The sequence below is a fragment of the Ictalurus furcatus genome, chromosome 26 (assembly GCF_023375685.1).
Source record: "Ictalurus furcatus strain D&B chromosome 26, Billie_1.0, whole genome shotgun sequence".
Lineage (NCBI taxonomy): Eukaryota > Metazoa > Chordata > Actinopteri > Siluriformes > Ictaluridae > Ictalurus > Ictalurus furcatus.
In genome coordinates, this window is record NC_071280.1 from 1822857 (window position 1) to 1848023 (window position 25167).

A 25167-nucleotide genomic window follows, 5' to 3' on the forward strand; every position below is an offset into this window, starting at 1 on the left:
GAACAGTGGTGATCAGTGATTGGTCATTTTTGAACAGTGGTGATCAGTGATTGTTGGTAACAGTGGTGATCAGTGATTGGTCATTTTTGAACAGCGGTGATCAGTGATTGTTGGGAGCAGTGGTGATTAGTTATTGGGAACAATGGTGATCAGTGATTGTTGGGAGCAGCGGTGATTAGTTATTGGAAACTGGTGATTGGTCATTGGGAACAGTGGTGATCAGTGATTGGTCATTTTTGAACAGTGGTGATCAGTGATTGTTGGGAGCAGTGGTGATTAGTTATTGGGAACAGCAGTGATCAGTGATTGTTGGGAGCAGTGGTGATTAGTTATTGGAAACTGGTGAGCAGTGATTGGTCATTGGGAACAGTGGTGATCAGTGATTGTTGGTAACAGTGGTGATCAGTGATTGGTCATTTTTGAACAGTGGTGATCAGTGATTATTGGGAGCAGTGGTGATTAGTTATTGGGAACAGAAGTGATCAGTGATTGTTGGGAGCAGTGGTGATTAGTTATTGGAAACTGGTGAGCAGTGATTGGTCATTGGGAACAGTGGTGATCAGTGATTGGTCATTTTTGAACAGCGGTGATCAGTGATTGTTGGGAGCAGTGGTGATTTAGTTATTGGGAACAGTGGTGATCAGTGATTGGTCATTTTTGAACAGTGGTGATCAGTGATTGTTGGTAACAGTGGTGATCAGTGATTGGTCATTTTTGAACAGCGGTGATCAGTGATTGTTGGGAGCAGTGGTGATTTAGTTATTGGGAACAGTGGTGATCAGTGATTGGTCATGTTTGAACAGTGGTGATCAGTGATTGTTGGGAACAGTGGTGATAGGCTAAGTGGTGGCTAAGGGGTGATTAGTGCTTTCAAAAAGTCCAACAAGTATTCTAGTATTTTCCCAACTTAAATAAGCAGAGACTAAAGATTTTGGCTTGTGCATTTATCATGCAGTAATGACACACTCTTCCTGTTACACCTAAAACACATTCTGTCCAGTTCTGCACTGTAGATACTTCTATCCTTCTGTCCTAATGCCATTAGAAAGATGGAGCTGATATCAGGTTCTTCTCTGCCAGATTCTCGGAGGTGTGGATGAGAGTGATGCAGGTTCATTGAGTGTGCGTTCCATCACTTCAGCCCTGCTAATGCGAGCGGAGCTCTGGTTTCATCTAAGAGATGACCTCATGCACACTTCTCGGCACTTCCTGTCTGGGGCGCCCATTACCGCTGACGCCGTTTGTCGAGGCGGATCGTAAACAGTGAAAGCCTGCGATCGAATTCACGGTCTTCGCCTGGAGTTTAGGCTTTGCTGAATCGGTTAAGCGGGTGCACCTCTAACTCAAAAGTGCCACTGTAGCTATAGTGTAATTTAAGGGATAGCATAAGCGGTTGCTGGCTAACCGGCTGATTAAGAAAAGGTAACGGATGTTTTTGAGATATTACACATGCAGTTCACATGTGATTAAATATCCTAAAGGGGAAATTTCAAACAGATAGAACTGATCAAGCAATTTTGTCAGTTACCGATTTGACAATAATACCTAAATACGTGCGGAAATGTGTAATATAAGCAAAGGCGGTGTAGCGGTAGGAGCTATTGTATCTGTGTGTAGGGAAGGAGATGAAGTCAGTTGGGTGGTACCACAGGAAGTGACGTGACAGCTTTTCTGTAAATCCGTTGAGTAATCCATAACTGAACGTTCCATTCCACACGATAAGCGAAGGGTCTGTTGCGCTTCACTTATGAGGGGAAAATTGGCTAAATATGCCGCCTGGTCGCTCCACTGATCTGTTTAAGGAGTAGACATAGTTCACAGTTCGAAACCTGAATGGGAGAATCGAGAGTCCAGTCAAGAGCACTTGGAGGAAAGGGGGCGGGGCTTTCAAACGGTGCCAGTTAATACTCGTTATGATCTATTTAACAGTTTTATTTAGGATTAGGAGAAGAAGAGAAGTTCGAGACTTCTTGGTGTACTGACGAGCAGGCAACTAAATATCGATGGGTTTTCTTTTTAAATGCGTTACGACGCACGAGAAAGCATTTTACCGTAATATGGAAATCTAATATCCAGACATGACTGCAGGTTTGTTTTTGTTTTCCTCACCGTGTAGTCGCGTGTTAATCACGCATCCGGAAACGGTAGCGTTTTAACGGGTGCTCGAGTTTCCTGTAAGATCGCAGCCCCACATCGACGTGATTTTTTTTTTTTTTAGAGCGTGCTCTCGGGAGCCGAAAGAAGAATCCGTCCCCTCGTCTCGGGTTCTCGGCGCTCTCGGATAAAGACGCGGTTTATACGCCGTAAAGCTGTTTTATCGGGTCGCCCGTGTCGGGTGTCGCAGGAAGATGCTGCCGTTCCTCCTCTCGACATTTCACAGAGCGCAGAGCTGCTTTCGTCGTTTGCCATCTGTTCAGATGTCTGTGAATACACGCTGTCCTCAACGGCAGTCTTAAGAAGACGCTGGGAAAACGTCATTTCTCCGCCGCTCTTTCTCCAGCGCAGGACGGAGTTTTACTCACCTGTCTGCTTTCTTCGCTCCTCCTCGTGATCACCGCCTCTTGTTAAAATAGGAACGCTCGGTGCTTGTGAATTTACAGCACGCGTCACGCGGACCGAAGAAAAATATCCCGTGTCCGTGGAGCCGAGACGAGGCCTTACTACGATTGGCTGAGACCGACAAGACCATGGTTTAGTGTTTGTAGTTAACCAGTATAAACTAGTACAACATGCTAATCTAAGCCGGTTTTCTGTCACCAGACGCGGCCGTGCCTTCTGCTCTCCCTCACGCCTGCTTTCCTTACACTTGTAATCTTTTCCGCCTTGTCCATCTGTGCGCGTGTATTATTCTGCTTTAGTTATGAAATAAACTCGTCTCGTATCTTTTTGCTTCCCTAACTGTTATGTATTCCGTCAAATAAACCAGGACCAAACGGCCGGAAAAGCTGAGGTGTAAGCAGGATGTTTGGGCGAGTCGTGTTCTGCCGTGCCTCACCGTCCTTCCCAACAGCTCAGGCAGAGGAAGCTAATTTAGGATCCTCCGAGGAAAATCATGCTTATCGACACTTTTTTTTTTTTCTTTTTAGAAAGCAGGGCTGAGAAAGAGAGAGAGAGAGAGAGAGAGGGTGAGGAAGGGTATAATGTGATGGAGGATTCCAGAGGCCAAGTCGGGCAGAAGAGTCTGTACAAGTGATGACGTGAAGGTGTGTTTTGGGATGGATGGACAGATGGAGAAACAGACAGACGTGCAGACAGATCAGAACAGGATGTCTACACCAAGTAGGTCCTAAAATCCTGGAAAAGTCATGCTTCAGGTTGGGTTTGGGGCAGATGGAGGGGTGAACAGTTGGATGGATGGAGGGGTGAAGAAACCAACAGATAGCTCAGAGCATGATTTCAGGTGTAGGCAAAGCAGGGCAGAAGATTCTGTACATGTGCTGCTTCAGGTTTGGGTTTGGGGCGGTTAAGAAATGGACAGAGGGTTGAAAGGGTGGATGGAGAAACAGATAGACGTGCAGATAGATTAGAACAAGATGTCTAGGCCATGCAGGGCCAGAAAATCGTGTGTAAATGATGCTTCAGGTTGGGATTTGGGTAGATGGATGGATGGATGGATGGGTGGATGGATGGATGGGTGGGTGGGTGGAGAAGCAGACATCAGAATAGGAGGTCTAGGCCGAGTAGGTCAGAAAATTCTGTACAAGTGATGCTTCAGGTTGGGTTTGGGGCGTGTGGATGAAGAAATCCACAGATGTGCGTTTAGATCAGACAGAGCAGTCTGCTTCTCCACTGATACGGTAGATAGATTCTAGCTTATCCCTCTACCGCCCTAGTGCTCTCATTCTACCTGTCATTCCCTTAGAAAAGGAAACCGGTTACACTACTCATCAACAACTTCTGCCGCTCAGAATAATTACCGGAAGAGTCTTGGTAGAGCTTAAAAGCCTTTTCTTTTTCCTTTAGTCTTTTGCTAAGATGCATAATGTGATTGCTCACTAAAATTGATTACAGTTCATGGAATATTCTGGACTTTTCCAGTTTGCAGAGGATTGGCGAGTGGCAGATCTTTCACTTTATCATCACCATCGACTTCAGTTGATTTGTTTGCACCCTGACTACATGTATAAAAGTCTTACCCATCATCTTCTCTTTTGTCTTCTAGGTATCTGCTTATATGTGTGACTTTGAGGCCACGACGTGGACCACGAGGACCTTAACTGATCAGGTTGACCAACTTGTCTCGTCACTTCCTTTCTTGACTCGGTGGTTTGTCGCGGAACCTTTAACAGATTGGACAGAAAATGACATCAGGACAGTTCCTGGAGCTTGTCCTATCCGTTGGTTCTGATGTTTCATGAAGCTGCTGAATATGGCTGAACTCTGAGGATCTACATTTGCACTAGCAGCCCTCTGAATGGGGGTTCAGTAAGTCCCCATGTCTCTGTCTGAGTGAATGTTCCCTTTCAAATGCTGTGAGGTCAAAGGAAAAAGCGGAGGCCACTTGGTGTTGTGGACGCCGCCTGTAGAGACAGTAGAGGACTAAGAGGGTTTGTTGGCCCTCGTCGGGTCACATCCCAGTTCTCTCCTCACTTCCCTCAGGCCGTTTAGGCCTTTCTTTCTTCATCCCGTTGTTCACCCAGCTTCCACCATTCGCCCCTCGCTGGCCACAGCTGTCCTCCCTCCCCGTTCCCGCCCCCATCAGCCCATCCCTTCTCCTCACCCTACCCCAAGCCACCCCACCCCTCACCCCTCCATGGCCACCAGCACAGCGCGAGAGCACCTTCTGGTGGTGCGGAGGCGCAGCCCGCACATGCGATACACACTGGGACCGGAAAACCTGCGCAGTAATGGCAGCGGTGGAACATCCAGAGGAGGTGCTGCAACCGAGATGATGGGCCTACAACGGGCCAACAGTGATACGGATCTGGTCACGTCAGACAGCCGCTCCTCCCTTACTGCCTCCACCTATCAGTTCACCTTGGGAAGAGGACAGAACCTCGTCATCTCCTGGGACATCAAGGAGGAGGTGGATGCCACAGACTGGATCGGGCTCTACCACATTGGTGAGACGTGGATAGATTGGGGATTTGTACCAATTCTGGGGCTGGTTTAATATTTTTATAGCCGACGGACACGGGTGTAGAGGATGGGTGCGCTTAGAACCAATTTTAATTGGCGTTATAGGGATGGCGTCTAGGCTAGGTGCGCTTTCACTGCAGTGTTTAAACCAAACGCATCAAATTTGCTCTGATTCCAATTCTTAACATCATTTCGGTTGTATTGTTTGTTTTTTTTTTGGGATGATTTACGTGACCGATATCGTAAATACGCATTCAACGCGCGCTCTTCAGATAGAAACGGTTGCCGTGAGATCCGCCATCTTTGATCGAGCGACAGAATTCGCGCAGGAATTGTACAGAAAGCCTTTGAGCCTGCTCGCTGAATTATTATTATTATTATTATTATTATTATTATTATTTTTTACTCATGCTGTTCAAGTCAGCTAGCATAACGGCGTATTATTAACACCTTGTTTCTTCCGGGTGGCACGTAGAGTATATTTCGAGAGAAATTAGGTGACGGGTGAGAAGGGTTGCACCGTTGCGGTGGAGCGAATTCGCCGGGGGAAGGCGTTTATCTGTCCCTTTTAGCCGGACGTGATACAGTAGAGGACAAGGGATGCCGTGAACAATATAATCCTGTACTTTGACGCTCCACTGAGCCGGAAATGTGAAAGCAGGGTGGGTGTGTGTGTGTGGGGGGGGGGGGAAGAGAGGGGGAGAGAGACAGAGTACGAGCTCTGTATAAAGCCAGTGAGGGAACGTGGGAGGGAAAAACCGCTGAGTCAGCGGCATGATAGCAGCCATGCCTTTTACCCATCACTCTGACTGACATGTTACTCATGATAAAGGTGAAGCGTAATTACTTGGCACCGATCGGAGGTTTAAAGAGCCCATGATTTCTGAGAGGTCTGATTAAAAAGGGTGAAAAGGACGCGTGGACCAGGCTCAGCTCAATAACACAGTGACGTGCGCTATTTCTGGGAATAGCTGGTAGTATTTGTGCGTGGACTAGCATTTAGCCACACGAGGGTTTCAAAGTCATTTACTCATACAGTACAATGTTGTTTTCTCGTACCTTGTTCTAAGTTAACAAATAAGAAAATTCTTTTTTTTAAAGGATAAATACACTATGGGAAGCACACACTCTTTATTAGGGGGCCAAGCACCAAAGGTACATAGGCATCCTGTTGGTATTGTATGTTCCTTCTTTTTCTTCTTCTTCTTATTATAATACTTCTTATGAATACTTCCTACTTTAGGTGTGTGCCACTGAAGCACTCTAGCGCCACCATTAGGGCTTATTTGGTCATATAATATCCCCACGATGTAACGTCGTCGAAACGCGATGCCGAGTTCATGACCTCCAGGTTGAAATACTCAAAACAGGACGTTGGATGCCAACAACCCAAGTCCATGACGCATTTCAGCATGATCAGGATGACTACGAAAAGCATCCTAGGCACCGGTGGTGACTCCTGATTGGCCGTGGTCACGTTCGTCCGTAGCACCGTAGCACTTCCCTGTCGTCTGGTTCTGTCAGCAGGCGAAAGCTGATCCCCTTGCGCTACCGCTACACGCTTCGTGGAGGAATCGATCCAGTATAGGGAAATTCCATCACGGTCTCTCCCGGAGAAAAGTGCCAGACATCGATCACCCGCCGTTCTCTGGAGTGAAATTTACAGTCACACAGCAGCTCCGATTGCTCCTGAGGGAAATAGTCAAGAGTGCAGGGTTGGGTTCCGGATGCAGTTTCATGACTCCGTGGAGTGGAAGATGAACTAAGGATTTCTCTGATTTTCACAAGTTACTAATTTTCCATCCCAAGCTAACCGTGTTTAATGATTAATAAATGATTAATAATGGCTGTGTAAGTAGCTCTATCTAGCATTTATAAAGAGACAGTGTTGAAGAGAAGAGACCATTATTTCTTTCCCCGTTCAGGTCACGGGTGCTGGTGTTAGCTGGAGGAAGACGCTGCTAGCTGTTGGTTACCGCACGCTCACGCTTGCTGTGATTGATTTTTACGCGGTCATATGACAGAGGGTGAATTGTGTCCTGTTGAAGAGTCGGCGCAGTGATTTAGGCTGAACGCGTGGAGCGTTAGATCATGCCGGACAAGGCTAATCTGCACCAGTGAGGGGCTGCTTTCAACCACTTGAGTTTTTGCACGCTGGTTATTTATTTTTATGATGATCAGTCAGTACTTTTGTCTAAGTACCTTTTGGCTGCAATTATAGCTTGACGAAGTTTTGCACCCCTGGTTTTGGGCAGGTTCTCCCATCCAACAGACTTCCAGAAGAACTGGCCATGGCATTCTTGGTCACCTGGCCCTTCTAGACCAGTTACTGAGTTACACCTCTATAAAGAGTCCTGGTGGTCCCAAACTTCCTATGCATGCACCTTATACACATGCAGGTGTTGACCTTTCTAAATCATGTCTAGTCAGTTGAATTTGCCAGACGTTTTCAAGATAATCGGAGAAAACAGGATGCACCAAAGAGGCGCAAACGGACGTGTTCTGGATAATTTCCGAACCCACTATAATGTAATGCCCCGCCGCACGAGCATACACGTCCGGGTTCATACCGCAGGGCAGATGGGAGTCGGCCGGGGGGGCGTGTCGGCGCACAGTGCTATACCCCCCACCCACCCCACCCCATTCCTCCTCATTAGCGCAAATCTCGTTCAGATTTATTTGCAGGAATAAAAGTACAACGCGTTGTTCCTTCGTAAATGAAAAAGAAAGGCTGGCATCGGGGCGGGACGCACTGCCCTACTGTAGCTTAAAAAACGTACATGTTAAGGTGGTGTGTGTGTGTGTGTGTGTGTGTGTGTGTGTGTGTGGTGTTTGTGCTTCCGGCTCGTATTCCCAGACGAGACGTGTCTGGCTAACGTGTGGGACTCAAAGAACCGCGGCGTCAATGGCACACAGAGGGGACAGATCGTCTGGAGACTGGAGCCCGGGCCGTATTTCATGGAGCGTGAGTGGGTTTTATTATTTGCAACACTTTTTACCACAACTTTCAAAATGGCTGTCGTATAATCAGAATAAAACTGCGGTTATATAAAATAAAAATAAAAAAACACTACCTGGAGTGTTTCACTCTCCTCACAATACGCTTTTTTAAAAGACATTTTTATACGTGTGTGTGTGTGTGTGTGTACATAGCGGAGACCAAAATCTGCTTCAAATATTACCACGGAGTGAGTGGAGCCTTAAGAGCGATGACGCCCTGCATCACTGTAAAGAACCCTGGTGTCCTGGTGAGTGTGTGTGTGTGTGTGTTCATCTGTGTGTTTTTTTTTTTTTTTTTTTTTTGGCATGTACCTGATTATCCCTCACGTCCCACTGTGTTGTGTTAGCAAACATCACCTGAAAATCTGCTCTTACCTTCCAGAGCCAGGAAAATACCCGAAAGTGACGAGTACGCTATAAAAGGGTTGGAACCTTCTCATACTTTGGCTCAAATCACTTCTAGGGTTCTAGATAGAACCTTCACCAACATCCTAACGAATTCGTCACTAGGCTGAGAAAAGGCTGCGTTTCTCCAAATCAAGCTTCTTACCAACCATACAGGGCAAAACCAATGTTCATCGTTTATGCAGCATGCTTACTAGGATCATTTGTCTTCAGGAACGCTTGAAATGATTTAGTGCACAACGTCGTAGGCATATAGTGCGGTGTGAGTCGGTCAGTTACACAGAGGGAGTATCAGATTCGCTGGCATGCAGAGAATTCGCCGACTCCTGACATGCTCCTGCCCTGAAATGCTTTGATGTGCACTTAAGAGAGATGTACACAGAACTGGAGCAAAGTTCACACACACACACACACACACGTGCGCGCACTCTTTCTGGATGATGTCGCCACTGAAAAGCAGCAGGAGCGTATAAATAATTCAAGATTCGGTTGACAAACCTGATTGTTATTGAAGAACCTAAATGCTTCTGCGCAGTTCTGAAAGCTGGTTATTGTGATTGCTTGAATATTTGATGCGTTGCGGTTAGTCGACATTAACAAAGACAAAGCACTGAAACTTGAGGCTTTGGCAGACTTTTCCAAGTACACACACACACACACACACACACACACACACACACACACACACATGAGATCAGGGCAGTTGTGCACATATGCAGAAGGTTTGCCACGCCTACTTCACTAAGATACAGGTACAAAGATGATGGAAAGGACACGCCTCCTTCACTAGGACTGACAGATGGACTGGACACGCCTCCTTCACTAGGACTGATATAGAAAAGGACACGCCTCCTTCACTAGGACTGACAGATGGACAGGACACGCTTCCTTCACTAGGACTGATATAGAAAAGGACACGCCTCCTTCACTAGGACTGACAGATGGACTGGACACGCCTCCTTCACTAGGACTGATATAGAAAAGGACACGCCTCCTTCACTAGGACTGACAGATGGACAGGACACGCTTCCTTCACTAGGACTGATATAGAAAAGGACACGCCTCCTTCACTAGGACTGACAGAGTGTCAAAGGAAATTAATTGATAATATTCATAAATAATATTACACAAGGTTTGTTTTTAAAGTGCTTTTTCTTCTTCTCCTCTGTTTACTGGTGATTGGTATCTCTCCCGCTCACACACTACTGTCTTCATGCGCGTTTGCACGAATATCGAGTCAGGAGGCTGTGTTAATGTGCAAGTGCACCGCAGTGGAGTTAAATAATTTAGGAACAGGCACTACATGAACCGTAATCGTCTCCTTCCTCCTCCCCCCCCTCCTCATCTGTATCCACATCTGTCTCTGGGTGCCGTGCGAACAGCTGGCACAAATTCATCTTGCATGAAACTGCGCGCTGATCCCGTGATTGTGTTCGGCTGGCTCGCAGCTATGATTTATTACGCCATGTGTCCAGATGGTCCGAGCTTAGCGTAGTCCCGCTTTCAGTGTGAAGGGTGATTTCTGCTCAGGTCAGCTCTTGATCATGGAGGAAAAAAACAGAAAGAGTGTAGCTGTGTGTTTAGATTTAACTGTGTCTCTCTCTCTCTCTCTCTCTCTCTCTCTCTCTCTCTCTGTGTGCCCCCCCCCGACGTAGGCTGGACCAGGACAAGTGGACGGCCAGTCTGTGACGGAACATTGTCGGAAACTCGTCAGCTTCACGTTATCAGGTGTCCGTAAACACGAGTGAAGAAATTAAAGTATCATTTTGTGTATAAGCTTACACATTTATACTTCTGTATATGTCCCGCACGTCTGCGCTGCCTCCCTGTGGACAAAACGTGTCAGTACAAGTTGAAAGCAAACCCGGTGTGGATTGGCAAATCGTGAAAGCAGATCATTACACCACGGTTGTAATTCCAAAAGGAAATTTTAAAAAGATGCCCGTAATATCCCAGGAATATTTACTGTGGCACCATCGGTCACGTCTGTGTGTCTTTTTTTAGTTTCACATTCGTTGTGACAAATGTCTAAAAAGATGTAAATAGTAATAAGCTAACTAACAACAAAGACAGTTTTACAGAGGGTGCCAATATTTATGAATATATTCTATATATTCAGTCATAATACATCAAATTGGGCTGTTTGTTTCGGCTTAATGCACAGCCTTGATAATGCGTGTGTGTGTGTGTGTGTGTGTGTGTGTGTGTGTGTTTGGAAGATATCAGAGCTCAGGGCCTAAAGAAAGGCATGTTCTTCAATCCGGACCCGTATCTGAAGATGAGCATCCAGCCTGGAAAACGCAGCGGCTTCCCTGCCTTCACACACCACGGCCAAGAGAGACGAGCCTCCATCATCTCCAACACCACCAACCCTGTGTGGCACGGAGAGGTCACACACACACACACACACACAAATACACGATGTCCAGTCTTAATCAAAGTGCAGACTGAACACGAGGCCCCACCCACTTATCACTAATTTACATGTCATTTGCATAAGTCGATGACTATTTGAAAATGAACAGACGCATAAATATAGCGTTCTTCTAAAGACATTTGTAAATATTAGACTTATTACTCAGCAAGCATCGTCGTCATCATCAGTGCATCTTTGTGCAGCAAATCTGAATCCCTACTTACTTCCTATTCACTATTCATGCGCTCTGCTTAGGATATAAGACAATTATATCTTTGTCTGCCCTCGTGCAGAAGTACACCTTCGTCGCGCTCATGACGGATGTTCTGGAGATCGTGGTGAAGGACAAATTTGCAAAGAGTCGGCCAATCATCAAGCGCTTTTTGGGTCAGCTGACGATACCTGTGCAGAGGCTTCTGGAGAGGCATGCAGCAGGGTTCGTCAGATTGCGCCAACGGCAAATATATTATCTTTGATAGGATTTGTAGATTCCAAAGTTTATTTTTTCATATATTAAGATATATTGCAGTTACCCATATATGGTGTGTGTGTGTGTTTGACCCAGGGATCAGCCTGTAAGCTATACTTTGTGTCGCCGTTTGCCTACGGACCACGTGAGCGGTCAACTTCAGTTCAGAGTGGAGATCACATCTACTGGACACGAGGGTGAGTAGGAGTAAACAAGCAGGGCCGAACCAGCGGAGCGATCGAATGGGGCTGAACCGGTGGGGGTGAATTAGTGAGGATAAACGAGTGGAGTGAATGAGCGAGAGTGAACGAACGGGGCTAAACCGATGGGAGTGAATGAAAAGGGCTAAACCAATGGGAGTAAAAGAGTGGGGCTGAAAACAGGAGGAAATGAGTAGGAGTGAACCAGTGGGAGTGAATGGGTGGGGCTGAACCAATAAAATTTACAACAAGAGCTTGAATGTTTTGGAGCGAAAGAGTACGGCTGTATTAGTCGGAGGGAACTAGTGGGGCTAAACCAATGGGAACGAACAAGTGGGGCTGAATGAGAGGGCGTGAACAAGTGGGCGTGAACCAATCGGGATGAACCAACAGGAGTGAATGAGCGGGGCTGAATGAGTGGGAATGAACGAGTGGAGCTAACCCAAGGAAACGAGCAAAAGCAGTAAATGAGTGGAGTGAAATGAGTGAGACTGTATTAGTGACGCTGAATGATTAAGAGAACGCGAGAGAGGTCGTGTGCGACTGGGGTAGACAGTGTGGGAACGACGGGGAACATACGATCGGGATCGAAGGCGAGTGTACTCGAGCGAGTGAGAGGACGGGCAGCGTACAGGTGGGAGGGAATGGGTGTGAACGAGTGAAAGTGAACATGTAGAAGGGAACGGGAGTAAATAACTAGGAGGTGGGGTGAACAGGTGGAAGTGTATGAGTGCGGATAAACGGTTGGCGGTGAACAAGGAGAACTACGTAGGGTAATGCATGTACATCGTAGCTAATATATTTGATATAATTTCATCAGATGTTATGGGCTCGCTCTTGGGTGCCTCATCTGTGAACGGAGACCCAGGCAGCCCTTCTGATGACGAGGACGTGGTCCCTCCATCCTCCCGCATCCCCAGGGCTGCGTCTCCAACCGGCTCTGAGGGATCTCTCCACAACGAGGCCTTTAGGACTGACGAAGGTCCGTCGGAAGTTGAGGAAGAGCGCAGTCATAGGGATGTAGTCGTCAGTTCGGGACACGCCCAAAGGCAGACCTCTCGCAACGATTATCTGGACACCATCGAGGCTCCGGATGGCCCCGGAGATCGGCCCCTGGGAGCGGCGTCGCCCAAACTGCGGTCCAGCTTCCCCACTGACACGCGGCTCAACGCCATGCTGCACATCGACTCAGATGATGATGAGGAAGCACACGTCTGTCAGGGGATGGCCAACGGAGTAGCGTCTGAACAGGAGCAGAGGGAGGGGTCTAAAACAGAAGGGGAGGGGAGTCCCACCAGTAGTGAAGAAGCAGCAGCATCACAGTCGAGTCGCAGCACTGCGAAGAGCCAAAATGGTGGAGCGGAAGTGAGCCAAGAGGGAGCGGCTAGTGCATCAGCCCTGCCCCTGCCCCAGCCCCGGCCTGCATCCCTGAATCCACCAGCTCAAGTGAGAGTCTTGTACTTGATATCTTGTTAAAATGCTAAGTTTTGCATATGTGCCAACTTGTACAAACTCAACTTCCTGTAGGATAAAGATGCAGCCAAAGAGGGCGTGAGCGAGGAGGTCATTGTAGCGAACGAAGCCTCCGTTTCCGAAGCCTCCTCTGGTGTAACTAGCGCAGTGGGCGGAGCTTCCGCAGCTGGCCAATCAGAGCCCGGTGTCTCTCAGGAACAGCCTAACGAAGCCAACGGGCAGGAGGAGGGCGAGGTGTGGAGGAGAAGGCAGAGCTTGCTAGCGTCAGTGGAGGAGTCACAGGCAGAGGGGGCGGAGTCATCAGGACGACGGAGAACTGATTCGGCGGAAACGGACGGCGAGTCGGGTATCAAATTTCCATTAAAAAAAAAAAGAAGCAATTTTTATATAAATAAATATTTTGGTTGGTTAAATATAATATAGTGGATTTGGATGCGTTCCTGTAGGAGCCAGCGCTCAGGTGAACGGTCATCAGACTGCACGCTCTCTTCCAGCCGTACGTCACGACATCAGCCGCTACCAGAGAGTGGACGAACCGCTGCCACCAAGTGAGTGTGCATACGTAGTGACCAGGGAGAGTGTAGCATATCTAATTGTATTTGAGTTCTCCACCTTCACCAGGACGGTGTGTGTGTGTGTGTGTGTGTGTGTGTGTGTGTGCGCGCGCACGCACGCACGCTGCAGACTGGGAGGCCCGCATCGACAGCCACGGGAGAATCTTTTACGTAGATCACGTGAATAGGACCACCACCTGGCAGCGACCCACAGCTCCGGCTGCTCCTCAGGTCCTGCAGAGATCCAATTCCATCCAGCAGATGGAGCAGTTGAACCGACGGTCAGCGCACACACACGTTCACTTGATCTGAAGACATTCACACTAACTCTCAAACACTTTCCACCCTGATAAAATATTCCGATTACATCATCTCGTCATCGTTTCCATTCTCCTCACCGACAACCATTCAGGTATCAGAGTATCCGGAGAACAATGACCAACGAGCGCACAGAGGAGCAGGCGGCTGAGATGCCCTCGGAGGACACAGACCTGATGCAGCACACCATTCCTGGTACACACACACACACACACACACACACTAAGATCGGGCACTCTTGTATACAATCTGAAATGCACATATTTCCATGTCACACACAAGTTGCTGTGGTATAAAAGGAATAAAACACTTCAGGACACGCCCTTTTGTTGTCCAGAGTACCGCAGGGACGTAGCGGTAGGAGCTGCTAACTATTGCTCACGCCTCTCGTTGCTGCTCCAGTCACCCAGCGCCAAATTTCTCACCAGCCCCGACTTCTTCGGCGTGCTCCACTCCAACCCCGTGAGTCCCTCTCTCCACTCCAGAGATTATGGTATGGTGTGTGTGTGTGTGTGTGTGTGTGTGTGTGTAGACAGGGACAGGCTGCTCCAGAAAGTATTTTTTTCAGGAAATAAAGAGTTCCGGTAACTTGGACGTTAAATATAAATATCTGTTGTAGTTTTTTTCTGTCTTAACTTCAAGAGACTCAAAAAAACAGATTTACAAGGGAGGACAGGCGAAACGTCCTGATTCATTTGAAAGTCTTGTACCTATGAAGGCTGCTTACTTACAACATCTCGTTTCTATCTCCTCTCCTCTCCTGTCCTCTCTTAGAGTGCCTACCGCATGTTTACGAGTAACACGTGTCTGAAGCACATGATCAGCAAGGTGCGGCGTGACACGCATCACTTCGAACGCTACCAGCACAACCGCGACCTGGTGACCTTCCTCAACTTGTTCGCCAACAAGCAGCTGGAGCTGCCGCGCGGCTGGGAAATGAAACACGACCACACCGGCAAGGTCGGCCTCGCTGCCCGTCATCTCCTCCGCTTTACGCATTCACCTTTTAGCATTCTCTCAACTCTCAGACTGGGATTCAGTCGCAGTCACAAACCACCAGCGCCGCTAGGTTTATACTCGCGAGCGCCACATTGTGCAAAGATAATTTCACTGACGTAGTAACAACCAAACAAAACACGGTCGTTTGTTTCTCCAGCCGTTTTTCGTGGACCACAACTGCCGCGCCACCACCTTCATAGACCCGCGGTTGCCTCTGCAAAGCGCTCGGCCCAGCGGCCTGCTCGCCCACCGCCAGCACCTGAGCCGCCAGCGCAGCCACAGTGCTGGAGAGGTGTGAACCAAACCATGTTTCTAAGACAAATATATCATAGTGCGTAGTTTTGATGAATTAACTCGCTCTGACGCTTTCTACACGTAAAAAGTGCGATAACCAGTCAGGTGTGACCGAGACTGAGACGAGTGAATGTGTGTTGCAGGTGGGTGATGAGCCACGTCACGCCGGGCCCCCTGTCCTACCCCGGCCGTCTAACACCTTCAGCGCTGCCGGTCGCAATCAGTGCCAGGATCTCGTACCTGTCGGTATGTTTGGTGCTCATGTGTAATTGATGATCGGTTCACTCAGACTAGGGATGCATTTATTAAAAATTGTTTTGGTATCAGTCATCAGTTCTAAACAAGGGCTCTGTACAGTGTAGATTTACAAACGTTTTACGGGGCAGACGTTAGCGGTGGAGACGAAGCACTCTGCGCGCGTTCACGTGACGCCGGAATTACTTGACGACAACCCGGACGTTCTGCGCGGAGCCTTTCGCGTCCTCGGACCCGGGATCAAACGAATCCGCGCGAGACGCGCACGACGACGTTGTTAGACCGACTTGTACGTCTTTCGTTTATTTTCAGATAAATCTTATGTTAAATAATAGTCAGTTACACAAATTATTACACAGAAATATTACGAGATAACTACTTAACTACGTCGTACCGCCGAAGCCGCCGCCAGTTTGAGCACGGCGTCAGGTGGTACAAGTCGGAGCTCTCCGAAAATTCCTAGTTTACAAGTTACAAGTACCTGCGAGCACACGAACGCCTTTTTTTCCCCCCGGAAGTCGGAATCTTGTATTTACAGTAATTACGAGACGGCGTGAACGCGGCTACAGTCTTAAACAAAGTATGCGAAAGTTTGCAGTTCTAGGAGCCCGCCCACAGACTCTAATCCAATCAAGCATAACTGTTCCAAATCAGACACTATCATTTTTCTTGCGTTACCTGTTACATTGGACACTTCCACACTAGAACTGTGTGCTGGTCGTATACAGTACACTGTCACTGTGCCCATTGTCCCGTTTTAGTAGTTACTGTACTGTCTTGTGGTGTTTGCACATGCACTTTAGGCCATTTATTTATTTATTTATTTATTTATTTTCCCATGTCGTCTCATGTGGTTAGCATGTTGTTTTATGTAGCTTCATGGTCCTGGATGAAGGTTGTTTCGTTTCACTGTGTACTGCACCAGCTTTATGTGGTTGAAATGACAATAAATAAGCCACTTTTGTGCCACGTGACTTGACTTCATTATCACAGAGATGAAGAAAAGTCCACACCTCAGGTATTGATGATCATGAACAATGGCCACCAGTTCAAGGAATGCAGCAGGGGAAACAAGAGCCGTCGCAGACAAAAGGTGCTAGTCTCAGTTACCGTGCTTGTTTGACTCAAAATAAAGAGAACTGGAACCCGGCAGAAACTTCCTTCTCGAAACTTTGCTCAAGATGAGCATTCAGCCGTCTGCCGGACGATTCGGCGCATTATCACTGGGAGGAGTTTGTCCGTCGTTCATTGTGAAATGCGTCCAGATCGCCATCATTTTGTGTTGCCTGTTCATTAGCACAACAACTAGGCACGCTAGCCTCAGTAACATAGTACTATTTGATATCGAACGGAGCATTTTATTTTTTGTATTTAAAAAAAAATAAAAAATTTTTTACAAGGACGAGTAGACTGATACCAGTAGCGGTATTGATTCATTCCTTATTCAGACGTAATTGATCATTTGAAGCCTGAATATGTTTTGAAGATGTAAACTTATTGAACATTTCACATTTGCAGCCTACAACGATAAGATTGTGGCCTTTTTAAGGCAGCCGAACATCTTTGAGATCCTGCAGGAGAGACAGCCCGAGTTCAATAGGAATCACTCACTCAGGTACTTAATATACATACAGATAAAGATCATTATACCACAAACAGGATTTTATTATATTACATTATATTATTATATATTACCATATTATTATAATATGACCTAAAGATAAATATGATTTGGATATGAATTTTAAATTCTCTCAGAAATCCTGTCAGATTATATTATTTTAGCTATCTAGCTAGTATAAGCAGTACATCGATTTAAAAAAAAAACCCAAACAAACTTAAGGATATAGATGAAAATACTCTCAAAAAGCTTGTCAGGTTAGCCCATGTTAGCTAGCTAGTGAGTATTCGAAAACCCTCACAGAAATCCTGTCAGATTAGTTAGCTAATTTAACTAGCTAGTAAAGGGTTTATTAAGCAGTAAAATGATAGTTTATAGCTTAAAAATCCTCTCAGAAATTCTGTTAGTTAGCTAGCTAGCGGTCTGTGAGGGTATGACTGTCAGTATAATGTCAATATAATATATAAAAATCCTCACAGAAGTAGTATTACACTGTATGAATATGTCAGATTAGTCAGTTAGTGAACTAGCTAGTATAAGCAGTAAAAAAAAAAAAAGATCGCTCGGAAATCCTGCCAGCTTAGCTCATGTTTAGCCAGTGTTAGCTTGGAAATTCTAAAAATGTATGATTAATGCTTACAATCCCTCACGGAAATCCTGTCAGAGAAGTTGGCTAGTTAACTAGCTAGTATAAGCAGTAAAATGTCTAAATATTTCTGAATATGGCTTAGAAATCCTGTCAGAAACGGTGCGCTAGCATCCTCACAGGAATCCTGTCGGATTAGCTTACGTAAGCGACTTAGCTAGCATAAGCAGTAAACGGATCAAATTGTACGAATATGGCTTAGAAATCCTCTCGGAAATTCTGCCGACTCCGCTTATGCTAGCTAGCGAGCTAGGATAAACAGTAAAATGATAAAAAAAAAAAATGTGTTTCCCTCACGGAAATCCTGTCAGATCCGTTAACTACCTAGTGTAAACAGTAAAAACTATAAACGTTTATGAATATGACTTAGAAATTCTGTCAGTTATCTCATGTTAGTTAGCAGTCTAACTATTCATCGATGTGATTTAAAAAATTTTTTAAATAATAATAATAATCCTGATAGGAATCCTGTCAGATTAGCTCATGTTAGCCGCTTTGCTAGTCCAAGCAGTAAAAAAAATAGAAACGTATAATCAGATGGTATTCTGTAATCCCCTTCGGTGCGATTTCTTTAGAAGGGAATTCTCTCGGGTCACGTTGTGAATGTCGTTATCCTGTTTGCGTTTGCAGGGAGAAGGTGCAGTTTATCCGAAACGAGGGCACGGCCGGCTTGGTGCGTCTCTCCAGCGATGCAGATTTGGTCATTTTGCTGAGGTAAGTTTCCGCGTCCGCCGCACCGGACTCTCCCTCAGCGTCCGGTGAATGACTGTCGCTCTCATATTCGATTCCCCAGCCTGTTTGAAGAGGAAGTGATGTCGTACGTGCCCCCCCATGCCTTATTACACCCCAGCTACTGTCAGTCTCCACGGGGTTCTCCGGTTTCCTCCCCGCAGAACTCGCCTGGTGAGTCTTTCCTGTTCTTTCTTTCATATACGTACATCGAAAAATGCACTAATACCAAAGGAAGGCAAAATTACTAGAACATTGGTTCTCCTTTTTATATATATATATATATATATATATATATAATGTGTGTGTGTGTGTATATATATATATATATATATATATAATATACACACACACACACACAATATAGTGTGTACACACACTGGCCACTTTATTAGGAACAGGGCACTTGGTCATTCATGCAGTTATCAAATCAAGGTTAAATGTTCTTTGGTGGAATCAGTAAATGAGAAAATCGAGTCAAATCACGAAAAGCTTCAGGTCCATGGTGAACTGGTTGATCTCCAACTAAATAATGGCATGCCAATTTTTCATGGACCCTTGGCCAAGCTGTAACTGAAAGCTCTTTTCAACATGTCCTCTGTCTCACGTTCATAATAAGTGACACCACATACGTAATTGTACTATAAAACGTGACCTTTCTCTCAGGCACACAACGAGCCAACGCACGCGCTCCTGCGCCGTACAAGCGAGACTTCGAGGCCAAACTCCGCAATTTCTACCGCAAGCTCGAGACCAAGGGCTACGGCCAGGGGCCGGGGAAAGTCAAGTAAGCACCCGCGACACACGTTAAGATCGGCATAAACGCGCACGTTCTCGCACGTCGGTGCACGCTGACGCTCACGCCGATCTGATTTCGTTTCAGACTGATCATGCGCCGAGACCACTTGCTGGAAGACGCGTTCAACCAGATCATGTGCTACTCCAGGAAGGACTTGCAGCGAAGTAAACTTTACGTCAGCTTTGTCGGAGAGGAGGGGTCAGTGAAAAACGCTTGGCATGCTGGCTGTATTACAGGGAGGAAAACAAAACAAAAACAAAGGGGTGTCACTTTGTTGGTGTCAATACAAGGATAGCATTTTTTCTGCGATTGTTGTCTGAAATATCATCATTATTTATATGTAATACCTGCAACTCCAGAAGCAGGTGATGAGATGTTATATTTTTTTAAATTGAATTTGTGTTGTTCTCTGTCCTAGCTCTCATGATGCATATCGTGTATCGTAGAAAGTGTCACGACATGATATTTTTCTCATATCGCTCACCTGTACCATCTAGTGACCGTTCTGAATAATGAGCCAAATTCGTCGTCGTGTTCACAGGCTGGATTACAGCGGCCCTTCCAGAGAGTTCTTTTTCCTGGTGTCGCGCGAGCTCTTTAACCCCTACTACGGCCTGTTCGAGTACTCGGCCAACGACACCTACACTGTCCAGATCAGCCCCATGTCCGCCTTCGTCGACAATCATCATGAATGGTCTGAGAAACTTTACAGCTGTAGCTGTTTTATTGAGGAGAAACTTATCAGAATGTAGACATTACGTCATTATTGTCATGTTATTGCTTTATGGTTTATTTTACGGCGCCCTCCACTAACCCTCCGTAAACATGGGCAGACGAATGCTGTGAAAAATTGTCTATTGTTTAACCTTTTGATTTTTTGTTTTAAAATAATTCACAGAAATACTCTGCTCTCATGGATATCAAACAATTGCAAACATAACACAGGTTTATCAAATATAGGTGTGCAACAATTCTCGGCACCCTTTTAGTCAGTGCCAAGATAACAGCTCTGAGTCTTCTCCTATAACGCCTGATGAGGTTGGAGAATACATGGCGAGGGATCTGAGAGCGTTCCTCCATACAGAATCTCTCCAGATCCTTCACATTTCGAGGTCCACGCTGGTGGACTCTCCTCTTCAGTTCACCCCACAGGTTTTCTATGGGGTTCAGGTCAGGGGACTGGGATGGTCAGGGCAGGACCTTGATTTTGTGGTCAGTAAACCATTTCTGTGTTGGTTTTGATGATGTTTTGGATCATCGTCCTGCTGGAAGATCCAACCACGGCCCATTTGAAGCTTTCTGTCAGAGGCAGTCAGGTTTTCATTTAATATCTGTTCATATTGATAGAGTCCATGATGCCATGTATCCTAACAAAATGTCCAGGTCCTCTGGCAGAAAAACAGCCCCAAAACATTAAAGATCCCCCTCCATATTTAACCGTGGACATGAGGTACTTTTCCATACGGCTACCTCTCTGTGTGCTCCGAAACCTCCTCTGGTGTTTATTACCAAAAAGCTCTATTTTGGTTTCATCTGACCGTAGAACCCGATCCCATTTGAAGTTCCAGTAGTGTCGGCACACTGAAGACGCTCTAGTTTGTTTTTGGATGAGAGTAGAGGCTTTTTTCTTCAAACCTAGTCCTAGTCTCACAGGTGTACAAATTGTTTACATTTTTTAAATATCGATGGGAATATACTTCAAACATATTCTTCTCATATGAATTCATAGGGGTGACCATAATTGACGCACACACAATTTTAACAAAGACATTTTTTTTTATTTTATTTATAACTCTGTCGTGTTTGAGATCCATGAGAGCAGAGTGGAGGGCACTGTACCTTTTTTCGCAGTGGTGTTTTCTGCAGTGGTAATTTTTTGGCATCATGCAATTACACTACATAACTGATGAAAGGATTGAACGAAACGCTTGAGCTGTATAGAGTGTCCATATTTATACGTCTCGATCTATCCTGTCTCGAGGTTTCGATTCAGTGGCCGCATCCTCGGCCTGGCTCTTATCCATCAGTACCTGCTCGATGCCTTTTTCACGCGACCTTTCTACAAGGGTCTACTGCGCATGTGAGTAGACACGAGCACTACACAAACATTTATTTATGCAAACGAGACTTCTAATGAGCCCCCCCCCCCCATTCCGGTCTGTCTGTCGCTAGTCCATGCGATCTCAGTGATTTAGAGTACCTGGACGAGGAATTTCACCAGAGCTTGCAGTGGATGAAGGACAACGACATCGAGGACATGCTGGACCTCACGTTCACCGTTAACGAGGAAGTGTTCGGACAGGTTCGTTGGCGCGTTGCTCGTGTAAAAGTTTGGGCAGCACAGCACCAAGACAGCATAACATCATTTGAGGAAACCCAGAAGCTCAGTAGCTTTTCAGCTTTTACAAAAAAATTCACTATTTTTAAAAAAAAAAAATTTTATTAACGAGTGACACTGCGTAGGTGTTTCTCATAAATGATACGGTGTGTGTTATTAGCACGTGTTTCACCTTATTGCTCGTTGTATACGTCATGTTTCCAGATCACCGAGCGAGAGCTGAAGCCTGGCGGCGCCAACATCCCTGTTTCAGAGAAGAACAAGAAGGAGTACATCGAGCGCATGGTGAAGTGGCGGATCGAGAGAGGGGTTGTTCAGCAGACCGAGAGCTTGGTGCGAGGCTTCTACGAGGTACCTCCTGTTTGTGTCGATTCGTTTTCTAGAACTCTCGACAGTAGCGCGCTTTACGTCAACGCACTCGTTCTACCACATTAGCGTTTCTATAGCAACATTTCTATAGCAAGGAGTCTCCAATGTCGGAGATAAAAGCTTGTAAGTTTTCAGGACAGAGGAGTTCCCTGCTCAGTTACGTCACTTTGGATAAGCCAGTCGAGCAAATAGAAATGTGTGTGTGTGCAGGTGGTAGACGCTCGGCTCGTGTCCGTGTTCGACGCCCGGGAGCTGGAGCTGGTGATCGCTGGCACGGCAGAGATCGATCTGAGTGACTGGAGGAACAACACTGAATATCGAGGAGGTAACAAGAGCACCTCTATAGTGTATCACCACACACACACACACACACACACACACACACCCACACATATGTATGCTGATTGATGGTTCTGTCCAGGTTACCATGACAACCACATTGTAATCCGCTGGTTCTGGGCAGCGGTGGAGAGATTCAATAATGAACAGAGGCTGAGGTTGCTTCAGGTGAGCGCACACACACACACATACACAAACACACACACACATGGTCCACTTGTTTAAGTGCTGTAGCAGTTTATATTGATCTATTTCTTTGTGTTTGTGTTAGTTTGTAACGGGGACCTCCAGCATTCCCTACGAAGGTTTCGCCTCACTCAGGGGTAGCAACGGCCCTCGCCGCTTCTGCGTGGAGAAGTGGGGCAAGATCTCATCATTACCCAGGTAATTCAGCAGCTTGGTGCGTTTTCGAAGTAATCCGGTTAGGAAAAACGAACCGTGCACTGTTTTTTCTACATCTGGCGTCGTCTCTTTCTCTCATTTCTTCAGCTTTTGAGGGGGAAAAACATATCAGAACGATAAGCCTCAGTACGTGACACATGCCAAAAAACATGACCGAGCACAAGAAAGAGCATTAAATAAATAAATAAATAAATAATAGTGAAATGCCAAAGTAATGAGAAAAGTGAATGAACTGTTACTATAGAAACGATAACGTATACCGTCTGTCTAATATCGTCTTTAACTGTTTTAACAGGGCTCACACGTGCTTTAATCGTCTCGACCTGCCGCCGTACCCCTCGTTCTCCATGCTGTACGAGAAGATGCTGACCGCGGTAGAGGAGACCAGCACTTTCGGTTTGGAGTGAACTTTGACCCCCCCACCCCCGGCGTCTGCGCGATTCTTCAGGAGCTGTCAGCTAAACGCGTTTTGTTTTTTCTTATCCGTTTCCGTGCACCAATCAGCGACGAGCAGAGCGAATCCTCACAGGCAGTTGGGAGCGAGAGCAGAGCGCGCACCTGGGATTAAAATGATCGGGTTGGACGGGAAGACCAGAAAGGTCGTCGGTTCAAATCTCAAGACGGCAGCAGTCGAGAGTCCTTTTTGAATGCTTTTTTTGTCTGGGAAAACGCCGTAAACGCTCGGACGTCGTCTCGGGAATCCGACTTTTCACCCTTTTGTTACCCAAGAGACCCTTCTGCAAAAAAAACTTTTTATAATCAGCCACAACGATGACACATTTCCATATATATATATATATATATATATATCAGCGCTTTCTTATATCAACACACACACGCGCGCTCAATCTCAATGCACCGTTTGAAATGTATACACATGAACATATTTCGATATTGTTAAATATGTTTATACGTGCTCTGTGCTGCCTCCTACGGGGCAGAGTGCGGTAAATCTCGAGACACGAACCTCTCGGGTTTCCTCGAGTATATGTGTTGCACAGAGAAACGGAGTAGGAACATGCGTCCGATCCTGCTCCGTCTGACCGAATCTGAAGGAGGAGTCAAATCAGACTTCGACGAGCGAGTTCCTACGGATTCTTCTCTACACTGCCGTCGTACGCTCGCAGTTCTATCCGAATGTTTTTTTGCGGGGGGGGGTAAAACACAGTCGTCTGTAAAAATCGGCTGGAACGAATTATCATCATCATCATCATCATCATCGGTTCAATCCAGTCCAGGCTTTTCTCATACTATTCTATTGATTTATGCTATTTCAGTTGCACTGAATGTACCAAAGGTTCAGGGATTGGCGTGGGCCGTCCTGAAATTCCTTACACCCCACCCCAGCCCCCCACCCCTCCTTCCTTGACTTCTTTTTCATAGTGCTCTTGTCAGTTTTTGCACTCATCTGAAAGTAAAAAGAAAACGTTGATTACGTTGTGGCTTCCGTGTGTCTTATTTTCCCAAACCGAAACAGGACGAAGGCTTCGAGGATTCGGACCGAGACCACTTTGCCGGACGTCTCACGATGGGACTCGGAAGCACGAGTCGACACTTGACTTAGAAACCACCGACAACCCTATTTTTTTTTCTTTCCTAAATTCTATTTATTACCCACAGTGTGCTCATCCCATAAAAACGTAAACGAGTCTAATTTATATCCGCGTCCACGGGTCTGCCAAGCGTTTAAACACAAACCAGAAGTGCAAAGCTGAAATACCTGAGATTTAACCATTCTATAATGCATACAAATGTCTTAAAGTGTATTTAATTTCTCTCATTTGACCTCTACCTGTCATCTCAGGTTGACCCGGAAGTGTGAGCGCTGCACAGAGCTACAGTGAGTGCCAGGATGACTCTCTCCACCTTATTTCAGCCTCACATACGTGCAGACATCGTTTTCTAAACTGCCTAAATATCTGTTCGTGCAATATTAACTACATCATGACGATATCTATTTAGAAAAATCCTAATATTGACCATGATATGACCTTTTATGACCTAAATAGCTTGGAAAAGTGTTTGTTGTTGTTGTTTGCCCTAGCTGTATGTGTAATTTCAACATGGAGGGCTCGCTAAACGTACGTCCTGTACGTAAATGTGGAGATTTGTCTGCTCGGTGACTTGGTATTATAACTATACAGTAGATAACGCTGTCCTTTATCATATTTTGAGTGACGATGGTAACAGTGTTAACGTTTGCTCGTAGTGAACCCGTTCCAGTTCATCCCGAAGGTGTTCAGTGGGGTCGAGGTCAGGGCTCCGTGCAGGACACTCGAGTTCTTCTACCTTCTTCACAGAGCTCGTCTTCATGGAGCTGGCTGTGTGATCACCTGATTACCTCGACCGCCCCGGTTTGGATTTTCTCTCCCCTCTTGAATGAGAGGAAGCCCATTCTATAAGCGTCACAATGCCATACATGTTTGTATTTTTTTTCGTTTTTTTTTTCCCCTCGACCAATC

The 25167-nt window shown here is 46.1% G+C and overlaps 1 protein-coding gene across 5 annotated transcripts in view; it reads left to right on the plus strand.

The window, feature by feature from the left end:
- The window catches only part of hecw2b (HECT, C2 and WW domain containing E3 ubiquitin protein ligase 2b), a 31285-nt gene extending 6784 nt beyond the window's left edge, over window positions 1–24501 (plus strand). For 3 of the 5 annotated variants that reach the window (XM_053616021.1, XM_053616023.1, XM_053616025.1), the window contains 29 exons: window positions 4163–5063; window positions 7937–8044; window positions 8233–8327; window positions 10140–10212; window positions 10704–10873; window positions 11194–11336; window positions 11466–11566; window positions 12390–13015; window positions 13097–13388; window positions 13489–13590; window positions 13727–13877; window positions 14009–14109; window positions 14252–14376; window positions 14689–14874; window positions 15071–15205; window positions 15351–15453; window positions 16981–17077; window positions 18360–18443; window positions 18523–18632; window positions 19125–19245; window positions 19342–19455; window positions 19799–19951; window positions 21239–21337; window positions 21430–21559; window positions 21800–21946; window positions 22175–22289; window positions 22386–22471; window positions 22575–22687; window positions 23001–24501. In XM_053616021.1, coding sequence (XP_053471996.1) covers window positions 4754–5063; window positions 7937–8044; window positions 8233–8327; window positions 10140–10212; window positions 10704–10873; window positions 11194–11336; window positions 11466–11566; window positions 12390–13015; window positions 13097–13388; window positions 13489–13590; window positions 13727–13877; window positions 14009–14109; window positions 14252–14376; window positions 14689–14874; window positions 15071–15205; window positions 15351–15453; window positions 16981–17077; window positions 18360–18443; window positions 18523–18632; window positions 19125–19245; window positions 19342–19455; window positions 19799–19951; window positions 21239–21337; window positions 21430–21559; window positions 21800–21946; window positions 22175–22289; window positions 22386–22471; window positions 22575–22687; window positions 23001–23112 — 4302 coding nt within the window. In that variant the 5' untranslated portion in view covers window positions 4163–4753 and the 3' untranslated portion in view covers window positions 23113–24501. Of the gene's footprint in view, window positions 1–450; window positions 3280–4162; window positions 5064–7936; window positions 8045–8232; window positions 8328–10139; window positions 10213–10703; window positions 10874–11193; window positions 11337–11465; window positions 11567–12389; window positions 13016–13096; window positions 13389–13488; window positions 13591–13726; window positions 13878–14008; window positions 14110–14251; window positions 14377–14688; window positions 14875–15070; window positions 15206–15350; window positions 15454–16980; window positions 17078–18359; window positions 18444–18522; window positions 18633–19124; window positions 19246–19341; window positions 19456–19798; window positions 19952–21238; window positions 21338–21429; window positions 21560–21799; window positions 21947–22174; window positions 22290–22385; window positions 22472–22574; window positions 22688–23000 lie in introns of those variants that run through there. The other 2 variants (XM_053616024.1, XM_053616022.1) reach the window with 2 other exon arrangements.
- The last annotated feature ends 666 nt before the right edge of the window (window positions 24502–25167 follow it).